This window comes from Symphalangus syndactylus, chromosome 20 (genome assembly GCF_028878055.3).
Source record: "Symphalangus syndactylus isolate Jambi chromosome 20, NHGRI_mSymSyn1-v2.1_pri, whole genome shotgun sequence".
NCBI classification, from domain to species: Eukaryota; Metazoa; Chordata; class Mammalia; order Primates; family Hylobatidae; genus Symphalangus; species Symphalangus syndactylus.
In genome coordinates this window covers 38114786-38137646 of record NC_072442.2, presented here as the reverse complement: position 1 = coordinate 38137646, position 22861 = coordinate 38114786, and the positions used below count along the sequence as shown (strand labels likewise).

At 54.7% G+C, this 22861-nt stretch overlaps 2 protein-coding genes across 5 annotated transcripts in view; both read right to left on the bottom strand.

Moving 5' to 3' along the window:
* Positions 1–87: 87 nt before the first annotated feature.
* Positions 88–3700, bottom strand: SCRN2 (secernin 2). 3 transcript variants are annotated; one of them, XM_055257333.2, is made up of 8 exons: positions 3604–3700; positions 3069–3242; positions 2589–2770; positions 1842–2041; positions 1189–1404; positions 930–1095; positions 668–848; positions 88–398 (listed from the first exon to the last, which is right to left on the bottom strand). In XM_055257333.2, exons 2-8 carry the CDS (start codon positions 3240–3242, stop codon positions 240–242), a joined length of 1278 nt encoding a protein of 425 aa, XP_055113308.1. In that variant the 5' UTR covers positions 3604–3700; the 3' UTR covers positions 88–239. The 3 variants fall into 3 exon arrangements, with proteins under 3 accessions (XP_055113308.1, XP_055113307.1, XP_055113309.1); XM_055257332.2 differs by having other exon boundaries at positions 3069–3694; XM_055257334.2 differs by having other exon boundaries at positions 256–398; positions 930–1117; positions 3069–3679.
* Positions 3701–7347: 3647 nt separating this feature from the next.
* Positions 7348–22861, bottom strand: part of SP6 (Sp6 transcription factor) — a 97496-nt gene continuing 81982 nt past the window's right edge. Inside the window, exons 1-2 of one of the 2 annotated variants that reach the window (XM_055257349.2) lie at positions 13371–13625; positions 7348–10922 (exon numbers count right to left, since the gene is read on the bottom strand). In XM_055257349.2, the coding sequence (XP_055113324.1) occupies positions 9735–10865 (1131 nt within the window). In that variant the 5' untranslated portion in view covers positions 10866–10922; positions 13371–13625 and the 3' untranslated portion in view covers positions 7348–9734. Of the gene's footprint in view, positions 10923–13370; positions 13626–22861 lie in introns of those variants that run through there. The other variant, XM_063628816.1, reaches the window with a different exon arrangement.

Below are 22861 nucleotides of genomic sequence, written 5' to 3'. Positions count from 1 at the left end.
ACAGGCCCTGCAGCCAGCCCACAGCTGCCTTTGGGCCTCACTTGGCTCTCCCACCCCCACTGGTCCTGGGATAAAGTTCACTGAAGAGAAAATAAAGCACATTTATTAAGGCAAAGGCCAAACTGGCCGCTCAGAACATGGCCAAGGAGCGTGAAGGGATTGCTCCAACTTCACCACCACTCAGGGCAGTTGGCCCCAGGGGTCCTGGGCCCACCCCAGGCCAGCAGAAGCTATGAAGCTTACGCGTAAACCTGGCTCTCCCTCTTCACGAAGGCCTGGAAGAGGCTGCCCAGCTCCCGGAGAGGTGGGGTCCATTCGCCGGCCAGCAGCCCCTGTGTGGCCTTGAGGCCTTCCTGCTCCAAATCCCGCTGTTTCTGCTGGAGCTGCTGCCCCCGATCCTGCCCCAAGGGAAAGCTGAGATGAGTCTGTCCAGGACAGGCTTCCCACCAGGTGAAGGGGGGACTGTGTGCCACCTCACACAAGCAGGAGAAAGGAGAGACCCCCCCCGACATTCCCCAAAGGCAGTTGCTGGCTTTTAAGGGAGGAACTCCTCTCCCCAGCTCTGAAATCTCTTCCACTCCCAGGTTGCCTCATATTTCCAGAGTCCCACTGGGAGTGGGGGAGGTCTGTCATCCCCTCAGGGTAGCCCCTACTCCCTGGGGGATACCTGATCACTCTCCATCAGCCCCAGGGCTGCCTGGTGTCCACGGTAGAGGGTATGCCGACGATCTACCTGCGTCTGGAATCGGGGCAGGGTCCGAACAGGGTCCTGTGCTCCAAAAGTGGGGGACAGCACCTGGGGGGCCTGGGTCACCCCCGCCCCGAAGATGAAAGGTTTGAACACAGACCTAGAAGGGGCACAGATGGAAGGGCGGAGATATATCAGATCCTCTCTTCTCCCCAGCCTTCCCCACCCTCATTCTTCCCACCTGGATGGGTCTGGCGTGGCGGTAAGAAAGTGCACGCAGGGCTGCGTGGGATCCTGGGGCAGGACAGACACCATGCTGGCCGTGGTGCAAAAGCCTCCCGAGTCCATACAGATACCACTCTCCTTGTCCCTGAGGATGCCCATCATCACCTCTGCCGTGATGCCCCCTGCCAAGGAGTAGGGGGGAAGCTGTGGGAGGGGAGAGTGGCTGGCACTGCTGTGGCCCTCCTGGCCCCCAGCCCCCTCCACCACTTACTAACCTTGCCGTTGCCGCAGCAGCTCCCCACCTGCCCGGAAGCGGGCCTTGGCAGCCTCCATGCGCACAGGCTGCTGGGTCAGGGAGAAGACCTGAGCAAAGTCAAAGGCGCCCTGCCCATCCCACCAGCCCTTGGCCTGGGCATGCTTCTGCAGCTCCGGGTGTTGGGCCGAGATGTCCTTGCCAATGCTCAGCTGGTTGGAGATGTTGCGGGCCCCCTCTGTGGAGGAGATGGGGGAGCGGTTCATTTACCATCGAGCATCTATTCTATGCCAGGCACTGGGCGAGGTGCTGAGAACATGGTGGAGAAGAGAACGACCTACCCTCATGGAGCCTACGGTGTGATGGGGGAGGCAGACAAAATAATCGCAGAGATAAATGTAAGCATGCAACTGTGTTGAATGCGATGAAAAAGAAGTACCTGCTTGCATATAAGCAGGAAACCTGACCACCCAGGGAAGTCCAGGAAGGCTTCCCAGAGGAAGCAACAGGCTATAGCACAAGCAAGACTTAACCAAGTGAAGGGGAGGAGAATTCCCAAGTGGGCTCATCTCCCATCTCCCTGGATGTCCCAACAGGCTTGCACCTGGATCGGGCCCCTCCCCGCCCCTACCATCTCTCCCACTTCCCAAAGCTGGCAGAAAGGGAACACCTCACCCTGGATCCTCTGTGCAGCCCAGAGCCTCCCAGCTGTCTCCAGCACCCATGCCTCAGTGCGGTCAGCCAGCAGGAAGGTGCTATGGTAGGAGAATGGCGCAGGGTCCTCCAGGCAGCTGCCCCCTTGCCCATAGCGCTCCAGTAACCCTGTGATCACATGCAAGGCCTCCTGGGCAGAGCTGCTCCGTTCCAAAGCCAGCCTGGCAAGAGAGAGGGCCAAGGGACAGAAGGGTGACAGAGGGATCAATTGCTGGTGGCAGAAGCTCCAGGGGACAGAAGAGGGCCAGAGAGGTTTGGTGACAGGCCCAAGTCACACAGCAAATCTGCTGGTACTGATCGTATCAAACGCAATTATGCCAGTGGCTTTCAGTGCCCTGGTTCCATGTGCTATGCTTTGAGGGTTCCATGAAAAGGCCTGAAACACAGTTTCAGAGAGAGAAGTGTCTTGAGCCCCCAACCTCTCTCCACCCAGAGCTGCTCCATTCACTATTACTGGTTTTATAAATCGGGACTCTACGTGAGATTTCAACTGAAAATAAATAAATAACCACTGCTCTATTTCTGGGCCAGGAGAGGCTCAAAGGTGGCTGCTGCTGCAGCCTTCCTCACGAAGGCACAAGGGCAAAGTCTGCAGAGAGGAGGAGGCCCCTGTGAACCAGGCTGGGGGAGGGATGGATGGGCCCAGGTCAAAATTCAGCCCCCAGATTTCTGGTGTGTCAGGCAGATGAGGAAGGGCAGGGTCTGCACCTGAGTAGGTCCATGCCCAGCAGGGCTTCCCCCTCCCCAACTGGCTCCTTCGTCCACACAGCCTCGTTGCCAATGCAGACACCATGCTCGTTGGCGCCCATCTCAGCCCCCCATAGCCAAGAAGGACGGCTCAGAATCACAGCCTGCGTCTTCGACACCTGTTCCACTTCAATGTAGGTGCACTAGAGGTGAGGGAGGAGAAAGGAAGCGTCCACTCATAGAGGGGCGGCCCCTCGAGTGCTGGCACTCTGCCAGTCACCTTATAGATCCCTTTGAGGAAGGTCTCATTCCCATTTTACAGAAGAGGAAACTGAGGTAGACTGAGGCTACATAATGGGCTCAGGTCCAGGTTGGTAGACCTAAAGCTTATGCTCTTCCACTACTTCTGGCAGCCTCCCAGGTGTGGGGAGCAGGGAAGAAGGTCTTAAAAGAATGCAGAGATCTGCCACACCTCCCAGCACCCCGTAAAGTCTAACCCACCTGGAGCCGGCTCCCAGGAGTGTGAGTGCCTGCGGGGACAAACACCACCTCCTGCACCTCGTCGCGGGGTCGGTCCGAGTTCTTGGCAAAGATCACAGCCGGGATGGCTGAGGCCGGGGGCACGGAAACAAAGCAGTCGCAGGAACATGGGGAGTCAGGGCTCGACGATGCCATCTGGGGAGAGGCAGGCCTCTCCATAACCCTGGCCACGGCTCAGCCCCGAGGAGCCGCCTACCCCGACACGTGTAAAAGACGCGCAGGGAAGACACTGCCGTGGCTCTTGGACGCTCGGCGCACACACCATGCACGGGTGTGCGGGAACGGAGGTGCCCACCCTCTCCCCAGGCTCCAGGCTTGGGAGTTCGCAGGCGGGCACTCCGAGGGCCCCGCCCCCACTGGGAGTCCCGGCCCTTCGGAGCAGTCGTGGGACCGTCCCCCTCGCTACCCCAAGAGTCCAGCGGCCCTGCGCATGTCCAGATACCCGACCCTCTTCTGTCCAACGCTTCTCTCAACCCCAGTACTGTATTCCCCTCACCCTCTCTCCCTCCAAGACCCCAGCTCGGTCCTGGGTGCCACCTCCTCCGCTTCTGGCCAGGGCCGCCCCATTGGGCGGAGACTCCCAGGTGACCTGGAAGGCCTTCGGCCTCGGGGTCGGAGCCGGAACGGAGCCTGCAGCTCCGCGATTTTCCACCAGGGCGCGCGCCTGCACTACTTCCCGGAGCGGAGCGGCCTTGCGAGTCCCACCTGGCTCCCTGTCCTACCCAGGCGCCCATTTCAGGCCTGACAAAGGCTGCTAACCCCGCGGAGTCACTGCGGGGAGCTGGAGCTGGGGGTGGAAAGGATCCCGCGTGGAAAGGGAGACTTTGTCAGAGAAAGGGGACTGCTGGGACATCTGGAGATTAAGGAAGAACCTCAGATACTTGAGTCCTGGTTTGAATCCCAGAGGCGCAATCCCAGGCTGGAGGCGCCCAGGGGAATAAGATACAGAATACGAGAGTGGTGGAGGCTGGGTGCGGGGGGCGGGGGAAGCTCGCCCCTGTAATCCCAGCACTCTGGGAGGCGGTGGTGGGAGGATCACTTGAACCCAGGAGTTCAAGACCAGCCTGGGTAACATAGCAAGACCTCACCTCTACAGAAAATATTTTAAAATTAGCTGGGCGTGGTGGTGCGTGCCTCTAGTCCCAACTGCTCGGAAGGCTGAGGTGGGAGGATCACTTGAGCTAGAGAGGTTGAGGCTGCAGTAAGCCAAGATCACACCACTGCACTCCAGCCGCGGTGACAGAGCAAGACCCTGTCTCATAAAATTAATAAATACGGGAACGTGTACACAAAACCCGTCTCATCCCAGAGGGCCTATCTGTCCGACAGTGCTCAAACCCATAGGAAGATCGCTTTAAAAGGAAATTTGGAACTTTCTAGTTCAAAGATTTGGTGCCTTTACCTGTGGTGAAACTGAAACCACAAAGAAGTCTTGGCCAAAGGTGACACAGAGTCATGTGGAGGTACACTCTGATCCCAAATGTTTTGATTTTCAGTTCATTTTTCTCCACAAACCATCTCTCCATAGCCATCATTAAGACAAATGCATCTTACACCCTTTTGCTCTGTGGAGCCCTCCAGAATGGAGGGAGGGGAGATGCTGCAGGTTATCTGCTTCCAGGGGTTGCACTGAATCTATAGATGGCTTTGAGTAGTATGCACATTTTAGCAATAGTAATTCTTCCAATCCATGAGCATGAAATATCTTTCCATGTCTTTGTGTCTTCTTCAGATTCTTTCATCAATGTCTTATTTTCAGAGTACAGATCTTTCACCTCTTTGGTTAAATTTATTCCTAAATATTTTATTATTTTGGTAGCTATTGTAAATGGGACTATTTTCTTGATTTCTTTTTTGTATAGTTTGTTATTAGTGTATAGGAACACTATTGACTTTTGTACATTGACCTTGTATCCTCTGACTTTACTGTATTTGCTTAACAATTCTAACAGTGGGCCGGGTGCGGTGGCTCACGTCTGTAATCCTAGCACTTTGGGAGGCCGAGGTGGGCAGATCCCCTGAGGTCAGGAGTTCAAGACCAGCCTGGCTCACATGGAGAAACCCCATCTCTACTAAAAATACAAAATTAGCTGGGCGTGGTGGCGCATGCCTGCAATCCCCGCTTCTTGGGAAGGCTGAGGCAGGAGAATCGATTGAACTATCGCTTCTCGGCCTTTTGGCTAAGATCAAGTGGAGAATCGATTGAACCTGGGAGGCAGAGGTTGCGGTGAGCTGAGATCGCGCCATTGCACTTGGGCAACAAGAGCAAAACTCCGTCTCAAAAAAAAAAAAAAAAAAAAGAAAAGAAAACAATTCTAACAGTGTTTTAGTGGAGTTTGGCTTTCTTTCAAGCCTACTCTGCTAGGGTGCTGGTGGTCAGTCACGCTAGGATTAATGGGAAGGTGAAGGCTCTTTCTGATACAATGTCGGGGAGGGGTTGTGAGGTTGCCAATTAATGTCATTCCAGAGGTAAACATCAAGGCTGTGTGCTGAGAAATCTGGGCACCTGAAGCAGCTTGCAGGAAAGCGGGTTCATCTCCTGCAGTTCCCCGGCTTCCCACTGTGGGGCGGAAACAGGCAGGAGGAGAGGCAGAGAGAGGCCACAGCGCATCCCCAGGTTGCAGTTCCCAGGCTGTCTTCTTCTCTGTCACTTTCTCATTTCTTATTTCATTCATCCACCCTAGAGGGTAGGATAGATTCTACTTCCACTTCCCAGGAGAGGAACCCAGAGAGCCAGCCCAGATGTTCTGATTTCCCTAACCCCTTCCTGTGCCCTCCACGATCCTCCTGCCAGACACCCCATCTGAGGGGGGTCAGAGGTGGCCTTGGATTCCGTCGTGGGGGGGTGGGGGGCAGGCCAGCCAGGCAGCATTTCCAGCAAGCAAGCAAGCGTCAGAGCCCCACCAAAGGCCCCTGCTAAGAATGCAGGTCAGCGGGAGGAGCTGCATAGGGAGGAGGGGCGGCCCCAGCCCTGCCCAGACAGGCCTAGCCGGCCGCACAGCTGCCCTCCTGTCCCTGGGGGCAGCAATGGGAGTAAAGGAGGACGGGACTCACCAAGTTCCTGGGGTCTAACTCCCCTAGAACCAGGAAGACAAAAGAGGCACCTGGAGGAGTGGGGCTGGCATAAGGTCTCGGGAAAACACACCTGTCCTTCCTCCTCCCAGCCTTCTAAATCCAGCAGCAGATGGAAACAAAACAATTGGCCCCAAACCAGTCTGGTTTCCTCTACAACCCCTAAATCATTCATTCTGATGACCCTATCCTAAGGTAGCCATAAACATTGTGACCCCAGGATCCCAAATTAAGTTATGGGATGGGCCAGCCTGAGTACCAGATTTGGCTTCGAGAAATTGGGTTAGGGTTAGAGTGGTGGATCTAGAAATCCCACTAGGGGAAAATAATACTTTTGGCAAAAGGTAGAATGAGAAGGTGAAAGAACACAGTAACTCCTGCCCCCCAGCCCCCTTGGAGCCCAAAACCTATCTTCGGTCAAACTTCCTGGCTTTGGAGCTCTGGAATCATGAGGCTTTCTACTCATTTGCTGTGAATTAGGCACCAACTTTGTATCAAGCACTGGGAGGCCTGGGAAGATGTGTACAGATGGATATTTCTGCATATCTCTGGGGGCGGGTGCACATGGGTCCAGTGCGGGTATGTTTGTGTGCCTTGTGGTTGTGTAACCATGGTGGGTCTCTAGCTGTGAGCTACCGTAGGAGCCTTTCCCTCATACTTTCCAGCTGGGCGGGAGCCCATCAGATAGCTCGGCTGCCTTTCATCGCCTTGTCCCTGATAAGGATCATCCTGGGTGAAGAAATCATTGCCAGTCACCCCCAGCTCAGTCACAGGCAGGGGATGGACTGACATGCACCCTCCATGGGGATGGAGTGAGGGAGCCAATGACTGGGAAAGAGGGAACCAGTGTTCTTAGCAGGGGAAGGGAAAGAAGAGGTTTGTATGTGGAGGAGGAAAGAGATATCTAGAAACTTCTCATAACCACAGGTATGAGACCAGGGAGGGACAGCCCGGGTATCAACCCAGAGGAAGCACCTCCCTCCTTCTGTACCAGCCACCTCTGGGGCAGGATCAGACCCCTGCTCCAACCCAACTCAATAGACATGAGGCTTTCCAAGGGGCTGCAGGATCATTGGGAAGCATCCACCCCACTCTGTGGCCCAGACCTGGTCCTCACTGCTGAGGGACACTGAGTCAAAAAGGAAACAGAGCTGGAACACAAAGGAAGCATGATGTAGTTGATGACTTTATTGCATAAAAAACACAGGCTGTTTCTCCCTCCTACCCCTTCAAAGTGAGTTCACAGCAGTTAAAGAAAAAATAAATTCCTACATTTTTCCTCTAGGGGGGCTGCCTAGAAAGACAGGCAGCCAAGCAGCCTAGATCTATACAAGACGGGAGCAGAAGAAAACCTATCCAAAGCCTCTACCCGCATACCTCAGAGCTTGGGGCTTCCATTGGGGGGAGCATCTGTGTCTACCACCAACACCCATTTGGGAGTTCCCCTTAGGATGGCCACTGGAAAAGGCTGTCTTGGTGGCACAGGGAGGGGATGGCTGGTTTCGATGGGTGGAGGAGAAAGGCATCCTACACCCACGGTGCCCTTCCTCTCTCCCCCTCTCCACCTGGCCAGGCAACTTGCAGGCACTGCCAACTCTCTTCCTGCCCCCAACCTTCTCAGCAAGGAAGGGGATCTCTGGTTGGGTTAGCAGGAGGTAGGGAAAAGAGAAAGAAAGAAAGAAAGAACATTACTTCTTAAACTACCCCAGGCCAATGAGTCGCTCCGGAAGGTCATCCTGTCCCTTTTAAGGAGGGCCCCTTTGTATACAAACACATATTCCCACCCAGATCCCAGCCCCCACTTCCCATATAGCTCCCAGACCTTGGCTGGGCTGTAGCATCTACAAGGGAAGAAGAGATGCTGGGCCCAGATCCCAGGATCTTGGACATGGTGAATAAGATGGGGTCTCCCTGGCTAGAGACCCCAGGCTCAGTAGAGAAACACACATACATGCACACAGGTACACACAACATGCACACACATAACCTAATATTAAATAAAATACCCTTTGCTTATAACTTAAAAATCAATACACAGCTAATCTCCGCAGAGGGCTCCAGGTGAAGAAAGGGAGCAAGGGGAAGGGGGAGGGGTATCAGAGGGACTGTAAGGCCCCTCTCTCGAGTGTGGGAAAGCCCTCCAGCTGCAGGGGCTGTGGCCTGCCAGACCCTTCCTCATATCAACTTCTTTCCCCTCTGCCTGGCTCAGCCTCTGCTGGGCTTCTCACCTCCCTCCCTTCCTTTCTCCCCCACCCCATGATCAGAATCAAAACGTCTTTCTAGCATCTAAAGGAGAGGGAATGGGGACAGCTTCCTGGATGTCACCTCAGAAGGCAGAACCCCTTCCAGTGGGAGAACAACTCTTCCCCCTTCCCCTGTGAGGTGAGGGGGAGGAAGGAATCCCCTAATGAACATGCTACAGCAAGAGCAAGGGAAAAACAAGGGCCAAACTAGAGAGACAGTGGGGTTTATTTTCTTGGTGATGGCTAAAGAGATGGTCAGGCAGGCTGCAGGCCTCCACTCTGAGTGGGAACCAGTGGACGTTCCTCTGCTGAGACACCCCCAATCTGTCCTCAACCAGCCCAAGAAACCCTCTTCCTTCCATCCCTGAGGGGAAGGCAACTGGTGGGAACTACATGGATTCTACTGCTGGCTGCCTTGAAAACACACCTAGGGTAATAGATGGGGAATGTGACTACTGAACTTTATTTATCATAAGGACCAAGAATTAAGGGCTGAATCAGAGGTGGAGAGGGAAGGGGCTAGTTCCTTCCATACCCCACCAAATCCCTATCTCTCATTTTAGAAGGGGACTTCCCTACTCGCCCCCTACATCTAACTCTGTCCTTTATCGCCAGCCCTGGCTGGGAGGCTGTCAGGAATGCCAGCCCTCTTTCCCTCTTCCTTCATGGCTCCATCAGACTGGGTCTGAAAGGGTTAATAAGGAAGCTCATCAAAGGAGTTATTTTTACAGCAACAACCTTCCAAACCAGAGAGAGAGACCCCTGCCAAGGGGGACCCCCAGGCTCCCCCATCCCATCTCGGCTCTCCCTCCGGAAACCCTAGGGGCAGAAGCACTTTAAGTGGGATGAAAGGGACCCCGCCGCAGGGCGGCTCCGGAGGCGCTTTTATGTCCTGGTTCCCAGGCGCTAAGGACGTGTCCAGACAGCCACCACCAGCGCCCCGGGCCGGCCGCACTTCTCTCTGCTCCGGGGACTGGGACTTGCTGTCTCCTCTAGCCTGGCCCCGCCAGCCAGCCGCGGTACGGGTGTCCCACCCCAACCCCCCAGCCCAGGGGCAAGGGAAACTGTGAGGCAGGGGAGAACAGAGGGGCATTGCACAGCTCCTACCGGTCCAGTCAAATGCAGCCTGCCTAGTAGCCCCAGAGACTAAGAACCCCTAGCGCCCCATCTCCCTGTCCCTGCACCACTTTTCCTCCTCCCTGAATAAATACGCACCTTCCCCTCTTCCTCAAGCCACCCCCAAGGACGTCAGACCTGGGGGCTCGCATCCAGTGCCCCCCGGGAGACCCGCAGGGAGGCGGCACCGAGGAGCTCAGTTGGAGGGAGCCGCGCTGCCCTCGGCCTCGCGTTTGCCTTTGCCCCCGGGGGGCTCTACTGCGCCGCCGGCCTTGCCCTCTCCGGAGGCCGCCCCGGCCGCCTCCTCCTTGACGCCCTCGTGGGTTTTCATGTGCTTGGCCAGGTGGTCGCTGCGCATGAAGACGCGGCTGCAGACTGCACAGGGGAACTTCTTGGTGCCGGTGTGGGTCTGGAGGTGGCGCTGCAGCTCGTCCGAGCGCGTGAAGCGCTTGCCGCAGAAGAGCCAGTTGCACACGAAGGGACGGTCGCCGCTGTGCCAGCGCAGGTGCGCCTTCAGGTGCGACGTCTTGGCGTAGGCTTTCCCGCAGCCCGGGATGTGGCAGTTGTGCAAATGCTTCTTCTTGCCCCCATCGGGCCCACACGGAGACCCCAGTCGCTCCGCCTCCAGGCAGTTGGGGCAGCGACAGACGGTCTGGCCTGAGCTGCGGGGCACCGACCGCCGGGAGCCTTTGGGACGCGCCGCCCCGTCCAGGCTGGAATCCAGCCCTTGAGACTCCGGGGCGGCTACTTCCAAGGCCTTAGCTCCGTCGGGCGGCCCTAGGAGATGCTGCCCTCCGGCAGCTGGAAGGAGGTGGTGCGGATGCGGGTGGGGTGGCGGGGCACAAAGCTGGTGGTCTCCGACGTAGCCCCCCAAGCCCGCCTGAAGCGCCCCCGGGTGGCCAGGTGAGGTCAGCGCGCCCTGAGTGTGGGGGAGGTCCATCCAGCTGGTGCCCGGATGAAGGTCCCACCACGAGCCATCCTCCGCGCCTGGGTGAGTCGGCCTGAACCACGATTCATAATGGTGTGACATGTCCGGCTGCAGGAGCTTGGAAAAGGGGCCCGGGGCCAAGGGACTGTCGCTTTCCAGGTCCTCGCAGGTTACCCGCGAGGAGGCCCCTGGCAGCTCATAGCCCTGCGAGAAGTCCACCTCCGGGCCCAGCGGCAGGCTCTGCAGCTCTCCAGGCTGCAGCGGGGAGGGGTAGTCCCCGGCCTCAGGGCTCGTGTGGCCCTGGTAAGTTTGGAGAGGCTGCAGGTCGAGGCGCGGCGGGGAGGCGTGCGGCGCTTCCGTGTGCTGGCTGCCCAGAGAGCCGCAGACAGCGGTTAGCATTGCCGGGATCCGGGGTGGGGTGAGGGCAGGGACGGTCAGGGGCACCTCAGACGGAACCTAAAGGAGGCGAAGAAGCAGAAAAGTAAGGGAAATGACCAGCTCACTTTCCCTCCTAACCCAGGTCCTCCTCTCTGGCCCCAGGTGTAAAAGAAGGATGCACCTCTGAACGAGGACTAGAGATCAGTTTAGAGAATTCGGGAGTGCGAGGAAGGGTCCAAGATGTGAGGTTCTCATCCAAGCACAGAGGATGATGGAGGTCTACCTTCCTCTGGGTGATCCCTGCCGTATGACCCAGCTCATCCCTAGAGTTGGGCCACTCCCAGAATGGTAGGTCAGATACACCTACAGCACAGTGCTAGAGCCATCCCCACCCCAGCTGCCCAGGCCAGCGCAAGGGGCAGTGGCATTTTCCCCCTGCAGACTTGCGTCAGCCCAAATGGAGGATCTAGACCCATCTCAGCTTCCCCAGTTTAACTCAGGATACAGATGGGAGAGGGGATGGTCTATTTCTGAAACCCAAAGCTTCAGGTGACCTGCCCCTCATAAAGCCCCAAACGGGTCCTGAGTCTTTAGAGACAGAGTTCTCATGCCATTTCCAAAGCATGTTCAGTAATGAAAAGCATTTCACCGTCTACGCTGCTCCCCGCCTGGCCTGGTCACATCGGGCCCACTAAACCAACTCACATACCCCCGCCCCCTTCCCTCAAGCAGGGACTTCACCTCCCTGGGGAGCAGCTCTCTGGCCACCAGATACTCCCTGGAATCTGGGAGATACCCCCACCAGAGAAAACCAAATTTCCATCCCTCTCCTGACTCATACCAGTGCAAGGCAACTCTCTGACTGCTACCCATCTTCCTCTCCATGCTAGAGGAGGCCCAGATATAAAGTTGGGAGGGAATGGCTTCCCCAGAGAAGAGCTTGACAGCAAGCTCTGGAGGGTACAGTTGCACCCCTTTAAGTGATATAGGGTCAGAGTGCAGGAAGAGGAAGGCAACAAGAGAAGTCATAACCACAGAACTTAAGAGCAAGAATTGCCTAAAAAGATGACATAAGCGAGTGCATCCCAGGCATGGATCATTTTTTAGAAGCCCCCCCAAGATGATTCCTATATGCAGCAAATGTTGAGAACCACTGCTCCAGGCCAATCTTCTTATTTTGAAGAGGAGGAAGCAGGCTGAATGACTTGGCACAGTGACTTGGAGAAGGATGTTCATTTATTCATTCAATAAACCAGGTCTCCTAACTCCTGGACTCTCAGTCTGTTACTTTCTGTAAACCAGTCTTTCTGTAGACCTTTAGGACGCTAAAGACCCCCAACCCTTTCTCAACCACATATCTGTGGCTTGAAGTTCACTGTCTTCTCACCACCTCTCCCTAAGGCCTGGAAGCCCTGCTGCCTCAGCTGGGCAGGTTTGTATGCCTGGGTCTTCTCTACCGGTGGGGCAGGAGACCAGTGACTTAGGGCAGGATTGTTTCCTTCCCACAGCAGGGCTTAGCTGACCCTACCATCTTCTGCCTCTGGGACCAGGGAGGTGGCACTGATAGCCTGGGAGAGGGAGGGAGAGGAGGACGGGGGCACCTACTCAGGCTCTGGCTGCCTCACCACAAGACAAAAACAGGGTGAAGCTGCAGGAACGGAGCCCCAGGCTGGGGTGGGGCAGCACAGAAGGGGCTGGGCAGGAGCTGTTAGGGGACCCTAACAGCTTTTGGTGCCTGGGAACTGCCCCAGGGGCTGGAGGGTGAGAAGGCTAGGATAATCTGGGCTCCAGAGTGGCTTCTCCTGGCAGAGAGCTGGAGAGCCCAGGCCTGGGATGCAATGGCCTGCTACCAAGATTTTGGAAACCCAAAGCGGGGTGATTCTCAGGTTCTAAGACCCGTCCCACTGGGTGGAAAACTGCCCTGGAACTGGCTCAGTCTAGCAGAAGATGCAAGACTAAGACCCAGGAGAATAGAGGAGGGCGCAGGTCTTGGGGGTGATACGGAGCTACCCTTAGGTGGCAACCCTTTGGTTGCCTTTATGTTCCTTGACCCACCTGCCCCAGATGGGCAACACTGCCCTGCCCCAGAACTGAGAGGAAAGAAGGGAACAGGATTGAGTACCAAGTATATGTCCGGTTCATTTCCAGGCCTAGAAAGATTTCAGGAAAGGAGAGAGCACAGCGCACATCGCAGGCTTCTCTCTCCCCGAAGTGGGAAGGCAAGTCGGTGCACCCTTATGCCCCATTCGGCTCTGCCTCTCTGGATCACCGGCTAGTACTCCCAGTTCTCAATGTCCCGGTCCTCTGGTTGTCCCAGTCGCTCCAGTTGCCCCGGTTTCCAGCCTCCTCGGTCTCTCCAGTCTCTCCCGTCCGCCCAGTTTTCCCTCCATGGGGGTTCTAACCCCTCAGATCCTTTAGGACTACCCCGCTCCCAAGGCCATAGGAGGCTGGGGCGCGTTCGGAGTGCGTTTTTTCGAGACAATCTCCGTAGCGCTCACCCCTGGCCACCCCGACCCGCGCTCCTACCTCGAGGCTGCGGCGGCCTCCGGGCACAGCTGGCTGGTGCGCTACAGACGGTCGCTCATGGGCCCTGTGCGCCGGCGAGCTCTCCAGCGGTGAGGGGCAGGAGCCCAGGGCGAGCCAGACTCGGTGGCTGGCGGCAGGCGGCAGGCGGCAGGCGGCGGAGGAGGTGAGCGCCGGCGAGAGGGCGGAGGACGGAGGGCGGGCAGGAGCCAGCGAGCGAACAAGGCCAGCTCCGCCCGTGACTCACCCGCGCTCTCTGCCTTCATCCTCTCCCCAGCGCTGCTTTTTCCCCCGAACTCGCGGCCCCGCCCACCTCACCTGCGGCCGCCTTTAACCCTTGCGGGCTCGGCTGGACCGGAGGCCCAGCCGGGGCCGCGAGGAGGGGGCGGGCGGGAGTGGGGGAGGAAAGCTAACTAGGGCGTGCGCCGCCCGCTCCCTCGCTCCTCCCTGGTCCCCTCCACTCCCAGGGCGAGGGGCCTGGGTGGAGTGATTCCCAGATTCTAAGACCCGCCCCGCCGGGTGGAAAACTGCCCTGGAGCTGGTTCGGTGTAGCAGAGGACGCAGGACTAAGACCCGGGGGGGAATGGATAAGGGGGCAGGTCCTGGGGGTGAGACGGAGCCACCCTTAGGCAGCAACCCTTAGGTTGCCTCGATGGCCCTTGACCCTCTCTGGACGGGCAGCCCTGCCCCGGAACCGGGAGGAAAGAAGGAAACAGGATTGAGCGCCAAGTATGTTTCCAGTTCGCCTCTAGGCCTAGGCCGTGTGAAATTTGTCTTGGCTGCCCTCCTTCCCCATTCCCCAGACCCCCGACCCCCGTCTCCTGCCCCGCCTCACCCCCCCGCACCCCGCGCTGCTTCTTTCCACCACCACCCTTCCCCGTCCTTTTTTCCCTCTCCCTTTCGGGGTCTCCCTCTCTGACCTTTCTGGATGACCACCTCCTCTCCTCCCCTCTCCCAGCCTCTGCCCACCACCGGTCTCTGCTGCCCCCCTACTCCGGTCCCAGGTCCCAGCAGCTCTCACTTTGCCCCTCCCCTTAGGTAGCAACCCCAGTGCCTCCGAAATCCACCTCTCAAATTCGCCTCTCCTCGCCCTCCTGTCCTTTGGGAAATGCTCAGCCTACGCACACCCTCGCCCCCGAGCACCCGGTTCTGAAGAATGGGCAGGCGCCTGAATGGCCCTGGGAAGGGACACTTCTGGAAGGAATTGAGCTATCCCTTGCCACCATTCCTTCCTAATTCTCACCAGAATAACTAAACCCAAGGTTCTCAACTTTGGGGAGGGGGTCTTGGATTCCTTTGAGAAAAATGCACATGCCCAGTGCAATATTCTGGTAAAATTTCAGCGCGCTCGCGGAGCTCACAAAAACTTCTCTCAAGATCTGGATGGGTCGACATTTCCGAGACCTGCCAAGCACCGGTGGGTAGGGAAGTTCCATCCCCCACCCACGCATTCTTCTGCCTGGCCACCGAGGTGGCCCCATGCTTCACTCCCATGCCGCAGTGTTGATCTCTCCATGTGACCCCTTTTTTCACAGGGGAACGCCAATTAATTTCCCTATTTCTTTCATTTGGCAAGTTGGTCTCCTCTGTGCGCTTTGCCGTCGGCTTTTTAAAATTTCGTTTTCCTCTTTACAGTCGATTTCATACTTGAATTTAGGCTGATTTAATCTCGCCTCTACAGCCCCTATTCTACCCCCATTGGTTTACCTGTCCTGCATGCCCGTTCGGGACACACTCAAACTGTAACTCAAAAATAGCTAAACCGAGTGCATAAGCGGGGTGAAAATCAATCCATGCGTGTATGCGTATGTGTGTGGTACCCCTCAGCCACGCACACGTTCTTATCCAGAATCGATGTCGGATTCAACTGTGCATCTCCCTCTTTTCTAAGGCTCATTTCCTTCATCCGGACCACCTGGGTACACATTGGTAGGGTCTCTTGGGGGCTTAAAGGAATTGATGTGCCTAAAAATGCTTAGCCCACGGGGCCCCTGGTAAGTGCCGGGTAAATGGAAGATACCCTTGTTATAATTATTAAATAAGTCAGTTCCCAGTAAATATTGGTTGGATTAAGGTGTATGCACAAAGACCTGTGGACTAGAAGTTGACGGATTTAAATTCTAGCCCCAGCTCTGCACCTGCTAAACTGACCCTGGCAGGTAGGTGCCTCTAAGCCTCAGTTTCTTCCTTGGTGAAATGCTGTAAGAGCAGCCACCAAGCTAGAGAAATGACAGGTATTCGGAAGCCAGAGGTGTCGCCTGACATCGGGGGATTGAGATTTCTGATCAGTCGGGGTTTGCTTTTTGCCTTCTTGTTACTTGGGGCTCTGGATGTGGATTCACAGAAACTGCTCTGGATCTTTGTGGCCATGGCTAAATTGACAATCCTCTTCATCAATGCAGCTTTCTCTCCATCCATTCAGCCTACAAATCCTGGCCAGGTGGGTTTGTATCCTAGTTCACAGCTACCTCTGGAATGGAGTAGAAGCTCATCAGGTCCAAAACAGAGCCCCCAGTAGGGGACTCTGGTTCCTGATTTGACCTCTGGGCATTCCTGCCTCCTCCTCCAAGCTGCCTGCTGGTGCTGCATCTACTGTTCCTAAGGTGCTAAAGCCTGTGCAGGGGTCTGACTCTGGGTAGGGGGACCAAGTTCCCCCTCTCATTTATAGGCATCAGATTGCCTTCTCTTCCTGGCCCCTTCTGCCTTTTCCCTGGAAAGCAACAGGGATTCAGCCCAAGGATGGTAGACACTCCCCGCTACTTTCACTCTAGGCCCCCTTTAGCCCTACCCCGATCCAACCAGACCTGTAGCCATCTGGAATCCCACGAGCAAAGACCCTCTATCTGCCTGCAGCTCATCAGCAGGAAATTCAACAACAATGCAGTTGTCTCTGGAAACTCCCAGCCATTCTGATTTCTGCCTAGGTTTCTGCTGCTCACTGAGGGTACTGGCACTATCTTTCCTCCAGTCCCCCTCTACTTGCAGTCCTCTGCTTCCAGCCCTTTTGGTTGCCCACTTGCTAAATGTTTTCCCACCGAATGACGGCCCATGGTCTGATGTTGACATAATGAGTAAGGTCACCACAGCCCATTGCCCATATACTTATTGCTACTCAAAATTGAACAACACTGCCCATTGCATCTCCTGTATAAACTGAGATCTGTCTTGGACTTGGGCCATTTCTGCTGCTCTTCCTCATTTTCTCAAATAAATAGTCAGATTTCCCCTGCAAGTGTCCAGCCCCCATTCCTGCCACCCCTCTTCTTCTCAAGCTTCATCTATAGTCGGTGATCCACTTTGTACCTGGAGAAACCTCATTAGTCTGCGTGTTTATCACAACCAGGGTTTATTTACTGAGCACCTACTATGTTCCAGGTGCTTCACACAAATATCTCTAATTCTCATGGGCATGCAGCAAAGTAATTATTATTATTCCCATTGTACAGATGAGGAAGCCACAGATCAAAGAAGTTAAATGATCTACCCAAGATTACAGAGTTGTTAAAAGACAGAAGAAGAAACTGAGTTCAGATCTCTCAGGTTCCAAAGCCTGTATTCTGCCTACTAGTCCATCTGGCCTCAATATGGCAAATTGATGACCCTGGAAGTCTGGCTCCCCTAGAGCCTGAAGGCGGAGGAAACAGCATTCTTAAATGAATCCCTAGATGAAAGCCATCTCCTATCTTGAGTCTAATGGACAAACTGATCCCATCTTGAATTACTGAGACAAGTCAGACTCTACACTTGTGATCCCTTCCAAACCTCAACTGTCCTGTAGAGATTGCACTATGAGAATATCAAAGCTGGTCTAGCCCCAAATTGTCTAGTCCAAGCCCTCGTTTTACTGGTAGGGAAACTGAACCCCAAAACAGGGAAGTTAGTAGCAAGTTAGAAGCAGAGCTGGGACCAGACCAGAGTCTGGCCCTGTTTTCCTCTTCTCACTCACTCGTCTCCTCTATTTCCCACTCCCACCTCCAGGCTGCACTTCCAAGCCTGCAAGCTGATGACCCTGGATGCCAACATATTCCTTATTTCCCCTCCTCTCCCCACCACAATCTCCTGATTCTTAGAAAACCAGGTAGAGCCCAAAGCTGGAGTCAAATAGTTTTCTTTCATTCATCCTTTATTTCATTCAACAAACACTTATCGAGGGTCTACTTAAGGCCAAGCACAATGCTGGACACTAATTTTATTATTAATTTCAAAATCCCTAGCTACCACCATCCCTTTTCAGTCTAGAAGATGAACCCGCCTGAGGATAGTGCATCTGTATGTTGGTGTGTGTATATCTACAAATGTGTGTACATATTATGCCTGCGTGTACCTGTGGGCTTGAGTGTAGAGTGTCTTCTCTCCTCCATCATAAATGCAGTTCCCCATAGCATGTGGATAGTGGTTTCTCCCTTACTATCCTTGCAGGTGTTCTGTCATTCAGGATCTTCCAGGCAGTGAGTGTGTGTGCCCTGTATTTCTATTAACATTTATTTGCCCTTCCTTTCTCTCGGAATAAAGTTCCCGGCTATGAATCCCTACCCCACTTCTCCACTGGGCTGACTACCCCAGCCCAGTCAAAAGACCTCCAAGGGATCCCTTTGGTTCTCCATGCAAACCCCACCAAGATCTCCCTCTTATCTCCCCCTTCCCAATTCAGAGAGAGCCAGACCCTTCTCTATGACCCCTACTTTAGAGTGGAGACCTGATCCTCTTTGTGGAGGTCCCCTGTACTGGACAGGGAACAGCCTCTCTTACCAGTCCATGGAGCCCAGAGCTGGCGGCGGCAGTGAGGGACAAGTGGCGGTGATAAAAGAGCCAGGCTTTATAAAGGAGGTGACAGGCAGTGCCAAAGGGGGAGGTGAAGGAGGGAGTAGGGATGCTGCCAATTCCTCACGGCCTCGGAAGCTTTTAGGATAATCCAGGAAACAGTGGCCCCCAGCTCTCCTAGGGGAGTGGTAGGGGGTGAGATCTGAGTCCGTGAGGTCTGCCAGGAAAGGAGGATTTCAGCTGGGAGTAGGGGCTGGGGGCATTTCCTTCCTTTCGCAGAGTTGGCTGGGCAGTGGGAGAGGGACAAAGTGGTTCTTGCAGGATGGAGGAAATGACAGCATTGCTAGGGTGGAGAGCTGGGATGGCTGGAACTCTCCAAATTCCATCCCCTCTTCCTGAGGTTTCCTCCATGGACTTGGTAAGAAGGAAAGAAGTTCCATTTTTGAGACTTGAAAGACGCATGCCCCCCACCCAACACACACACACCACACGGCTTCAAGTCAGTTCCTCCTTGCAGAGCTTCATGTCAGTGTTGTTGGCCACTCTGAGGCACAATTTCTCTCTCTCCCTTTTCATCCTCTTTTTACATACTCACTTCCCAACTTGGATCCCCAGGAGGACCCAGTGTAATCTATCTTTTGGACCTGGGATCTCTCATTGTCAAATGGGAAGGGAGGACCTTTTCCCTGACTTTGGATGGGGTAAGGCAGCTTAGGATGGACAAGAGGTCACCTAAGACCAGAAAGACCAGAGGCAGAGTCCAGCCAAGAACTGTTACAGACAGTTCAGGACTCCTGGAACTCCAGGAGGGTGAAGAGGGTGGGAAGGTGGCCTGGAAAAGGGAGAAGGGGCCTGAAGGTGAATTTAGGGGGAGCCCCCAGATCTCTATTTATATAAGCCTAATTTTAGGGTGGTTGTAAGTTTAGGTATACTGGCTAACACAAACATGTCCCAGGGCAGAGATGGACAAAAGACCAGGAAGGAGAACGGAGATGAAACAGAGTAAGACTTGTTTCCCAAAGCTCACTGAAGCTGCGAACTCTGACCCACATAGGAGAGTGGCCTGGGGATTTTTCACAGGATGACATCCTGTTTTTGACCACAGCCCAATGCCCTTGGCAGAGGACAGGAGCAGTTGTACCCCCTCTACACACCAGAACCCAGTACCCCAAGACTTGCATGCTACCTCCCTCCCACAGGATGAGCCAGGGAGTCTTCACCCAAAACTCTTCTCCTGCTCCTCCCCTATACCCTCAGCAACCTCTAGACTGGGGATTCCCAGTCTCTTCATTAACTTTTCAGCAATTATCCCATAAAGGCTCCGACAGGTCCTTCCTCTCCCCATTTCAGAGATGAGAACACTGAGGCCCTGAAAAGGTAAAAGCTCAGCAGAAAGCCACCCATCAAGCAAGAGAGAATAGAGTATTAGAGGGCTTAGGAGGCAGAGCTGGACCTCTTTCTTCAATCTGAGGCAAAATTGGGAGGACAGGGCCAGCACAACCCCCTGGGGGAACCCAGGCGTCAGGACTGAGGCAGGCTCCAGGGAGGGGCTTCCCTGTCCCTCCCCACCTTCCAGCACAGAAAATCAGAGTGGGGAGGGGAAACAAGCTGAGGAGACCACACAGGTGGAGTAAATAATGTTAATACGGGAGCATTATCACTAGGGCATTTCCTCATGGATAAATGTCTCAAATACCAAAGGATGCCTCCAAATTATAGTTAATTACAGAGTTGATTTGCATAAATTATAAGGTGAGCATACAAATTCTTTCAATCGGTTCCATATGCTTAGGTAGCAGGTCCAGTCCAAAAGATGGGAGAATCTTGGGGTGGGGGGGAGTTTGGGAGAGGAAAAAGACCCAGCCCTCAACCTGGACCTTCAGGCCCACACACCTTCCCCTGGACTTTGGATCAATCAGGGGTGTGTGTAGACCCTGCCTGGACAGCAATGAACATAGCCAGCACCCTACTTGGCAGGCGACCCCCTTTCCTCCTCTATTTGCACCTCCAGACAATGTGTTTTCCCAACACCAGTGATGGGCGGGAGAGAGGAGCTGGGAAAGCCAGGGGTGGGTGCCATGCAGCCTATAGCTTGGAGTGGGGGGCGGGACTGCAGAGTCCTGGCTTCTGGCCTTTGGAGCCAGAAGAGGGGAGGGGGCTGAGGAAGCTGAAGACCCAGTGCGGCTAAGGGTAGATTCAATTCAAGCCCCTCTCTCTTGATCGCAGCTCCCCTACCCGCCCCCTGGCCCCCCACACGAGCCACCTCCCCCAACTCCAGCTCACTCCCAGCGCCAGCCCTCGGATCTCAGGTTTGATGTTGCCGCTGCCTGCACCTTCCAGGTGGCTCCTCAGCGGCTCAGACTCCCAGACTTTCGTCTCCAGTGCCTGGGCCTATTTCCTCTGCCCTCGCCTCTCAGTCTCCCACCTCCTCCTCCCGCCCCTAGCTGCTAAGACTCTACTTCCTTCTTCAGCTCTCTAATTTGTTCCTCCCTCCGGCCCCCATCCTCAGCCCCAGAGGCCCATCTCCTACTGTTCTTCCTTCCATCTTTCTCCTCCTTGCCCAGCCTCCCTCCCCTAAAGATCCCAGGGCTCCCCTACACTCAGCTGTCAACTTCCCTTTTCCCACCCCCCAACTGCTTTCTGCTTTCCAAGCTACTCTTCCTCCCACCCCTAAGCTTGCTTACCTCACTGTCCCCCAAATCCTTACTGCATGTGGTTCTCTGATTTTTCTCAATATACCTGCTCCAAAGGCAGACACTACTGGATTCGCTTAGGCTGCAAGGGGGAGGCTGGGCTAAGTAAGATCTCCCAAGTGTGTGCAGGTGAGAGTTTACCTTCATCTTTTTATCTTAGGGCAGGGGAAGATGATGAAGAAAGAGCCTAAAATGGTGTCTGGTACTTAGCAAGTATTTTACAAATATTTGTTGAATTGACGAATGAGGTGGAAATGGGCACTGGTCTGTGGAAATTCTATGGCAGCGTCAACTTGCTGACAAAAATTACTACTTGTCTCAATTAATTTTCAGGTCTCCTATGCCACTTCTGTACCCACCAACCTAAGCTTTCCTGCACCTAATCAATGACAGATTAAGCATCTTTTTTTTTTGAGACAGTCTCCCTCTATCACCCAGACTGGAGTGCAGTGGCGCCATCTTGGCTCACTGCAACCTCCGCCTCCTGGGTTCAAGTGATTCTCATGCCTCAACCTCCCAAGTAACTGGGATTACAGGCACCCACCATCATGCCTGGCTAATTTTTGTATTTTTGGTAGAGACAGAGTTTTGCCATATTGACCAGGCTCCTCTCGAACTCCCGGCCTCAGGTGATCCGCCTGCCTCAGCCTCCCAAAGTGCTGGGATTACAGGCGTGAGACATGATGCCTGGCCTAAGCATCCTAAAGTGCCACTCCATCTTGGCACTTCCCATCTCCAACACATCCAGTGGCTCCACAGTGCTAACTGTGCCATCCAGGGCCCTCCCACTTCATCTATGCAGTCTTCTCTCTCGCTGGTCCTCGTACAAACCCTACAGCCCAGCTCAGCCCAGTGGATTTAATGTTCACCAAACGTGTCCAGCCTTCCTACCTTTGTTGAAATCATTTCCACCCCTGCCAGCCATTCTTGCCTCTGGAAAGCACATTATCCTTCAAGCTCCTGGCTGGCACATAGGCGGCTTTCTCTGCAAAGGCTTCCCTTATCAGCACATCACTGGCGTGCTCTTCTGAACTTCCTCAGCACTTATTGCCTCATGCTCTGCTTCCATGGGCTTGTTTTCTTATCTTCTCTACTGGTTGGATCCTTGAGGGCAAGAACTCTATCCTTTCATGCCACAGAGTCCTCAGCCCAGAGCCTTTCTTTGAGAAAGGGGTGGATAAGCCACAGCTGAGTGAATTAGAGAAAGGGCTCCCCAGAATCCAAGCTTCCAGAAGCTTGTCAGCTGGGGGAGGGCATCAGTGAAGGCAGAAGCCTGGGTCAGGGGGACTTAAAACCCAAAGATCCACGAAGTAAGCACACACAGCTTCCTACTGTCCCCCTGGCTGGCCCTGGTTGTGTGAGGGAGGTGGAAGGACCCAGAGAGTATCTGGGACATGTAGGGTTGGAGTGGGGGCTGAGGGAGAGTGAAGCCCCCCACCCTGTCACCCTGCTTGGAACAAGGAATTGGAGGTTTGGGATGCTTGGAACAAGGAATTGGAGGTTCGGGGCAAAGAAGCAAGGGCAGTAAGTGGAGCCGAGAGAAAAGGCTGGCTGGGTGTCAGTCACGGAGACAGGCAGAGGCAGAAAAAGCAGAATCCCCTTAGTCCCTCAGTAGGAATTTAAACTTCTTACAAGGGTGGAAAGATCCCAGTCATGTCGTGCCTCAGCTCAAAAACATTCAATAGCTCCCCATTACCTACAGGAGAAAATCTGCACTCTTAGGCCTAGAATTGAAGCCCCATTCCCCATCTGGCCTCAGCCTCCCTTTCCAGCCACATCCCTTCCCCCTCCCCAGGAAGCTTCTACTCCATCCTTACCGTCCACACACTTTCACACCCCCACACTGTTCCATGTGTGAAATTCTCTTCCCCATTTCTCTGCCTGATGAGCTCCTATGGATCTTTTAAATCCCAACTCCTATGTCCTCATGCTCTCTAAAGCCTTCTCCAGTTTTTCAAGTTATACTTTTCTGTGCTCCCATAGTTCTAAAATATAGAGTGTTTAATATTCTCTGATGGGTAATATAATTAGCTGTGTGCG

Bases quoted from the DNA above. Each gene is read 5' to 3' on its own strand.
- SCRN2 (XM_055257332.2), bottom strand. From the start codon at position 3,266: ATGGAGAGGCCTGCCTCTCCCCAGATGGCATCGTCGAGCCCTGACTCC. The intron at 849-929 runs GTGGGAAGAATG...TGCCCCTTCTAG, and splicing joins GCCACGCCAGACCCATCCAG to GTCTGTGTTCAAACCTTTCA. The intron at 399-667 runs GTATCCCCCAGG...CCCTTGGGGCAG, and splicing joins GGCTGATGGAGAGTGATCAG to GATCGGGGGCAGCAGCTCCA.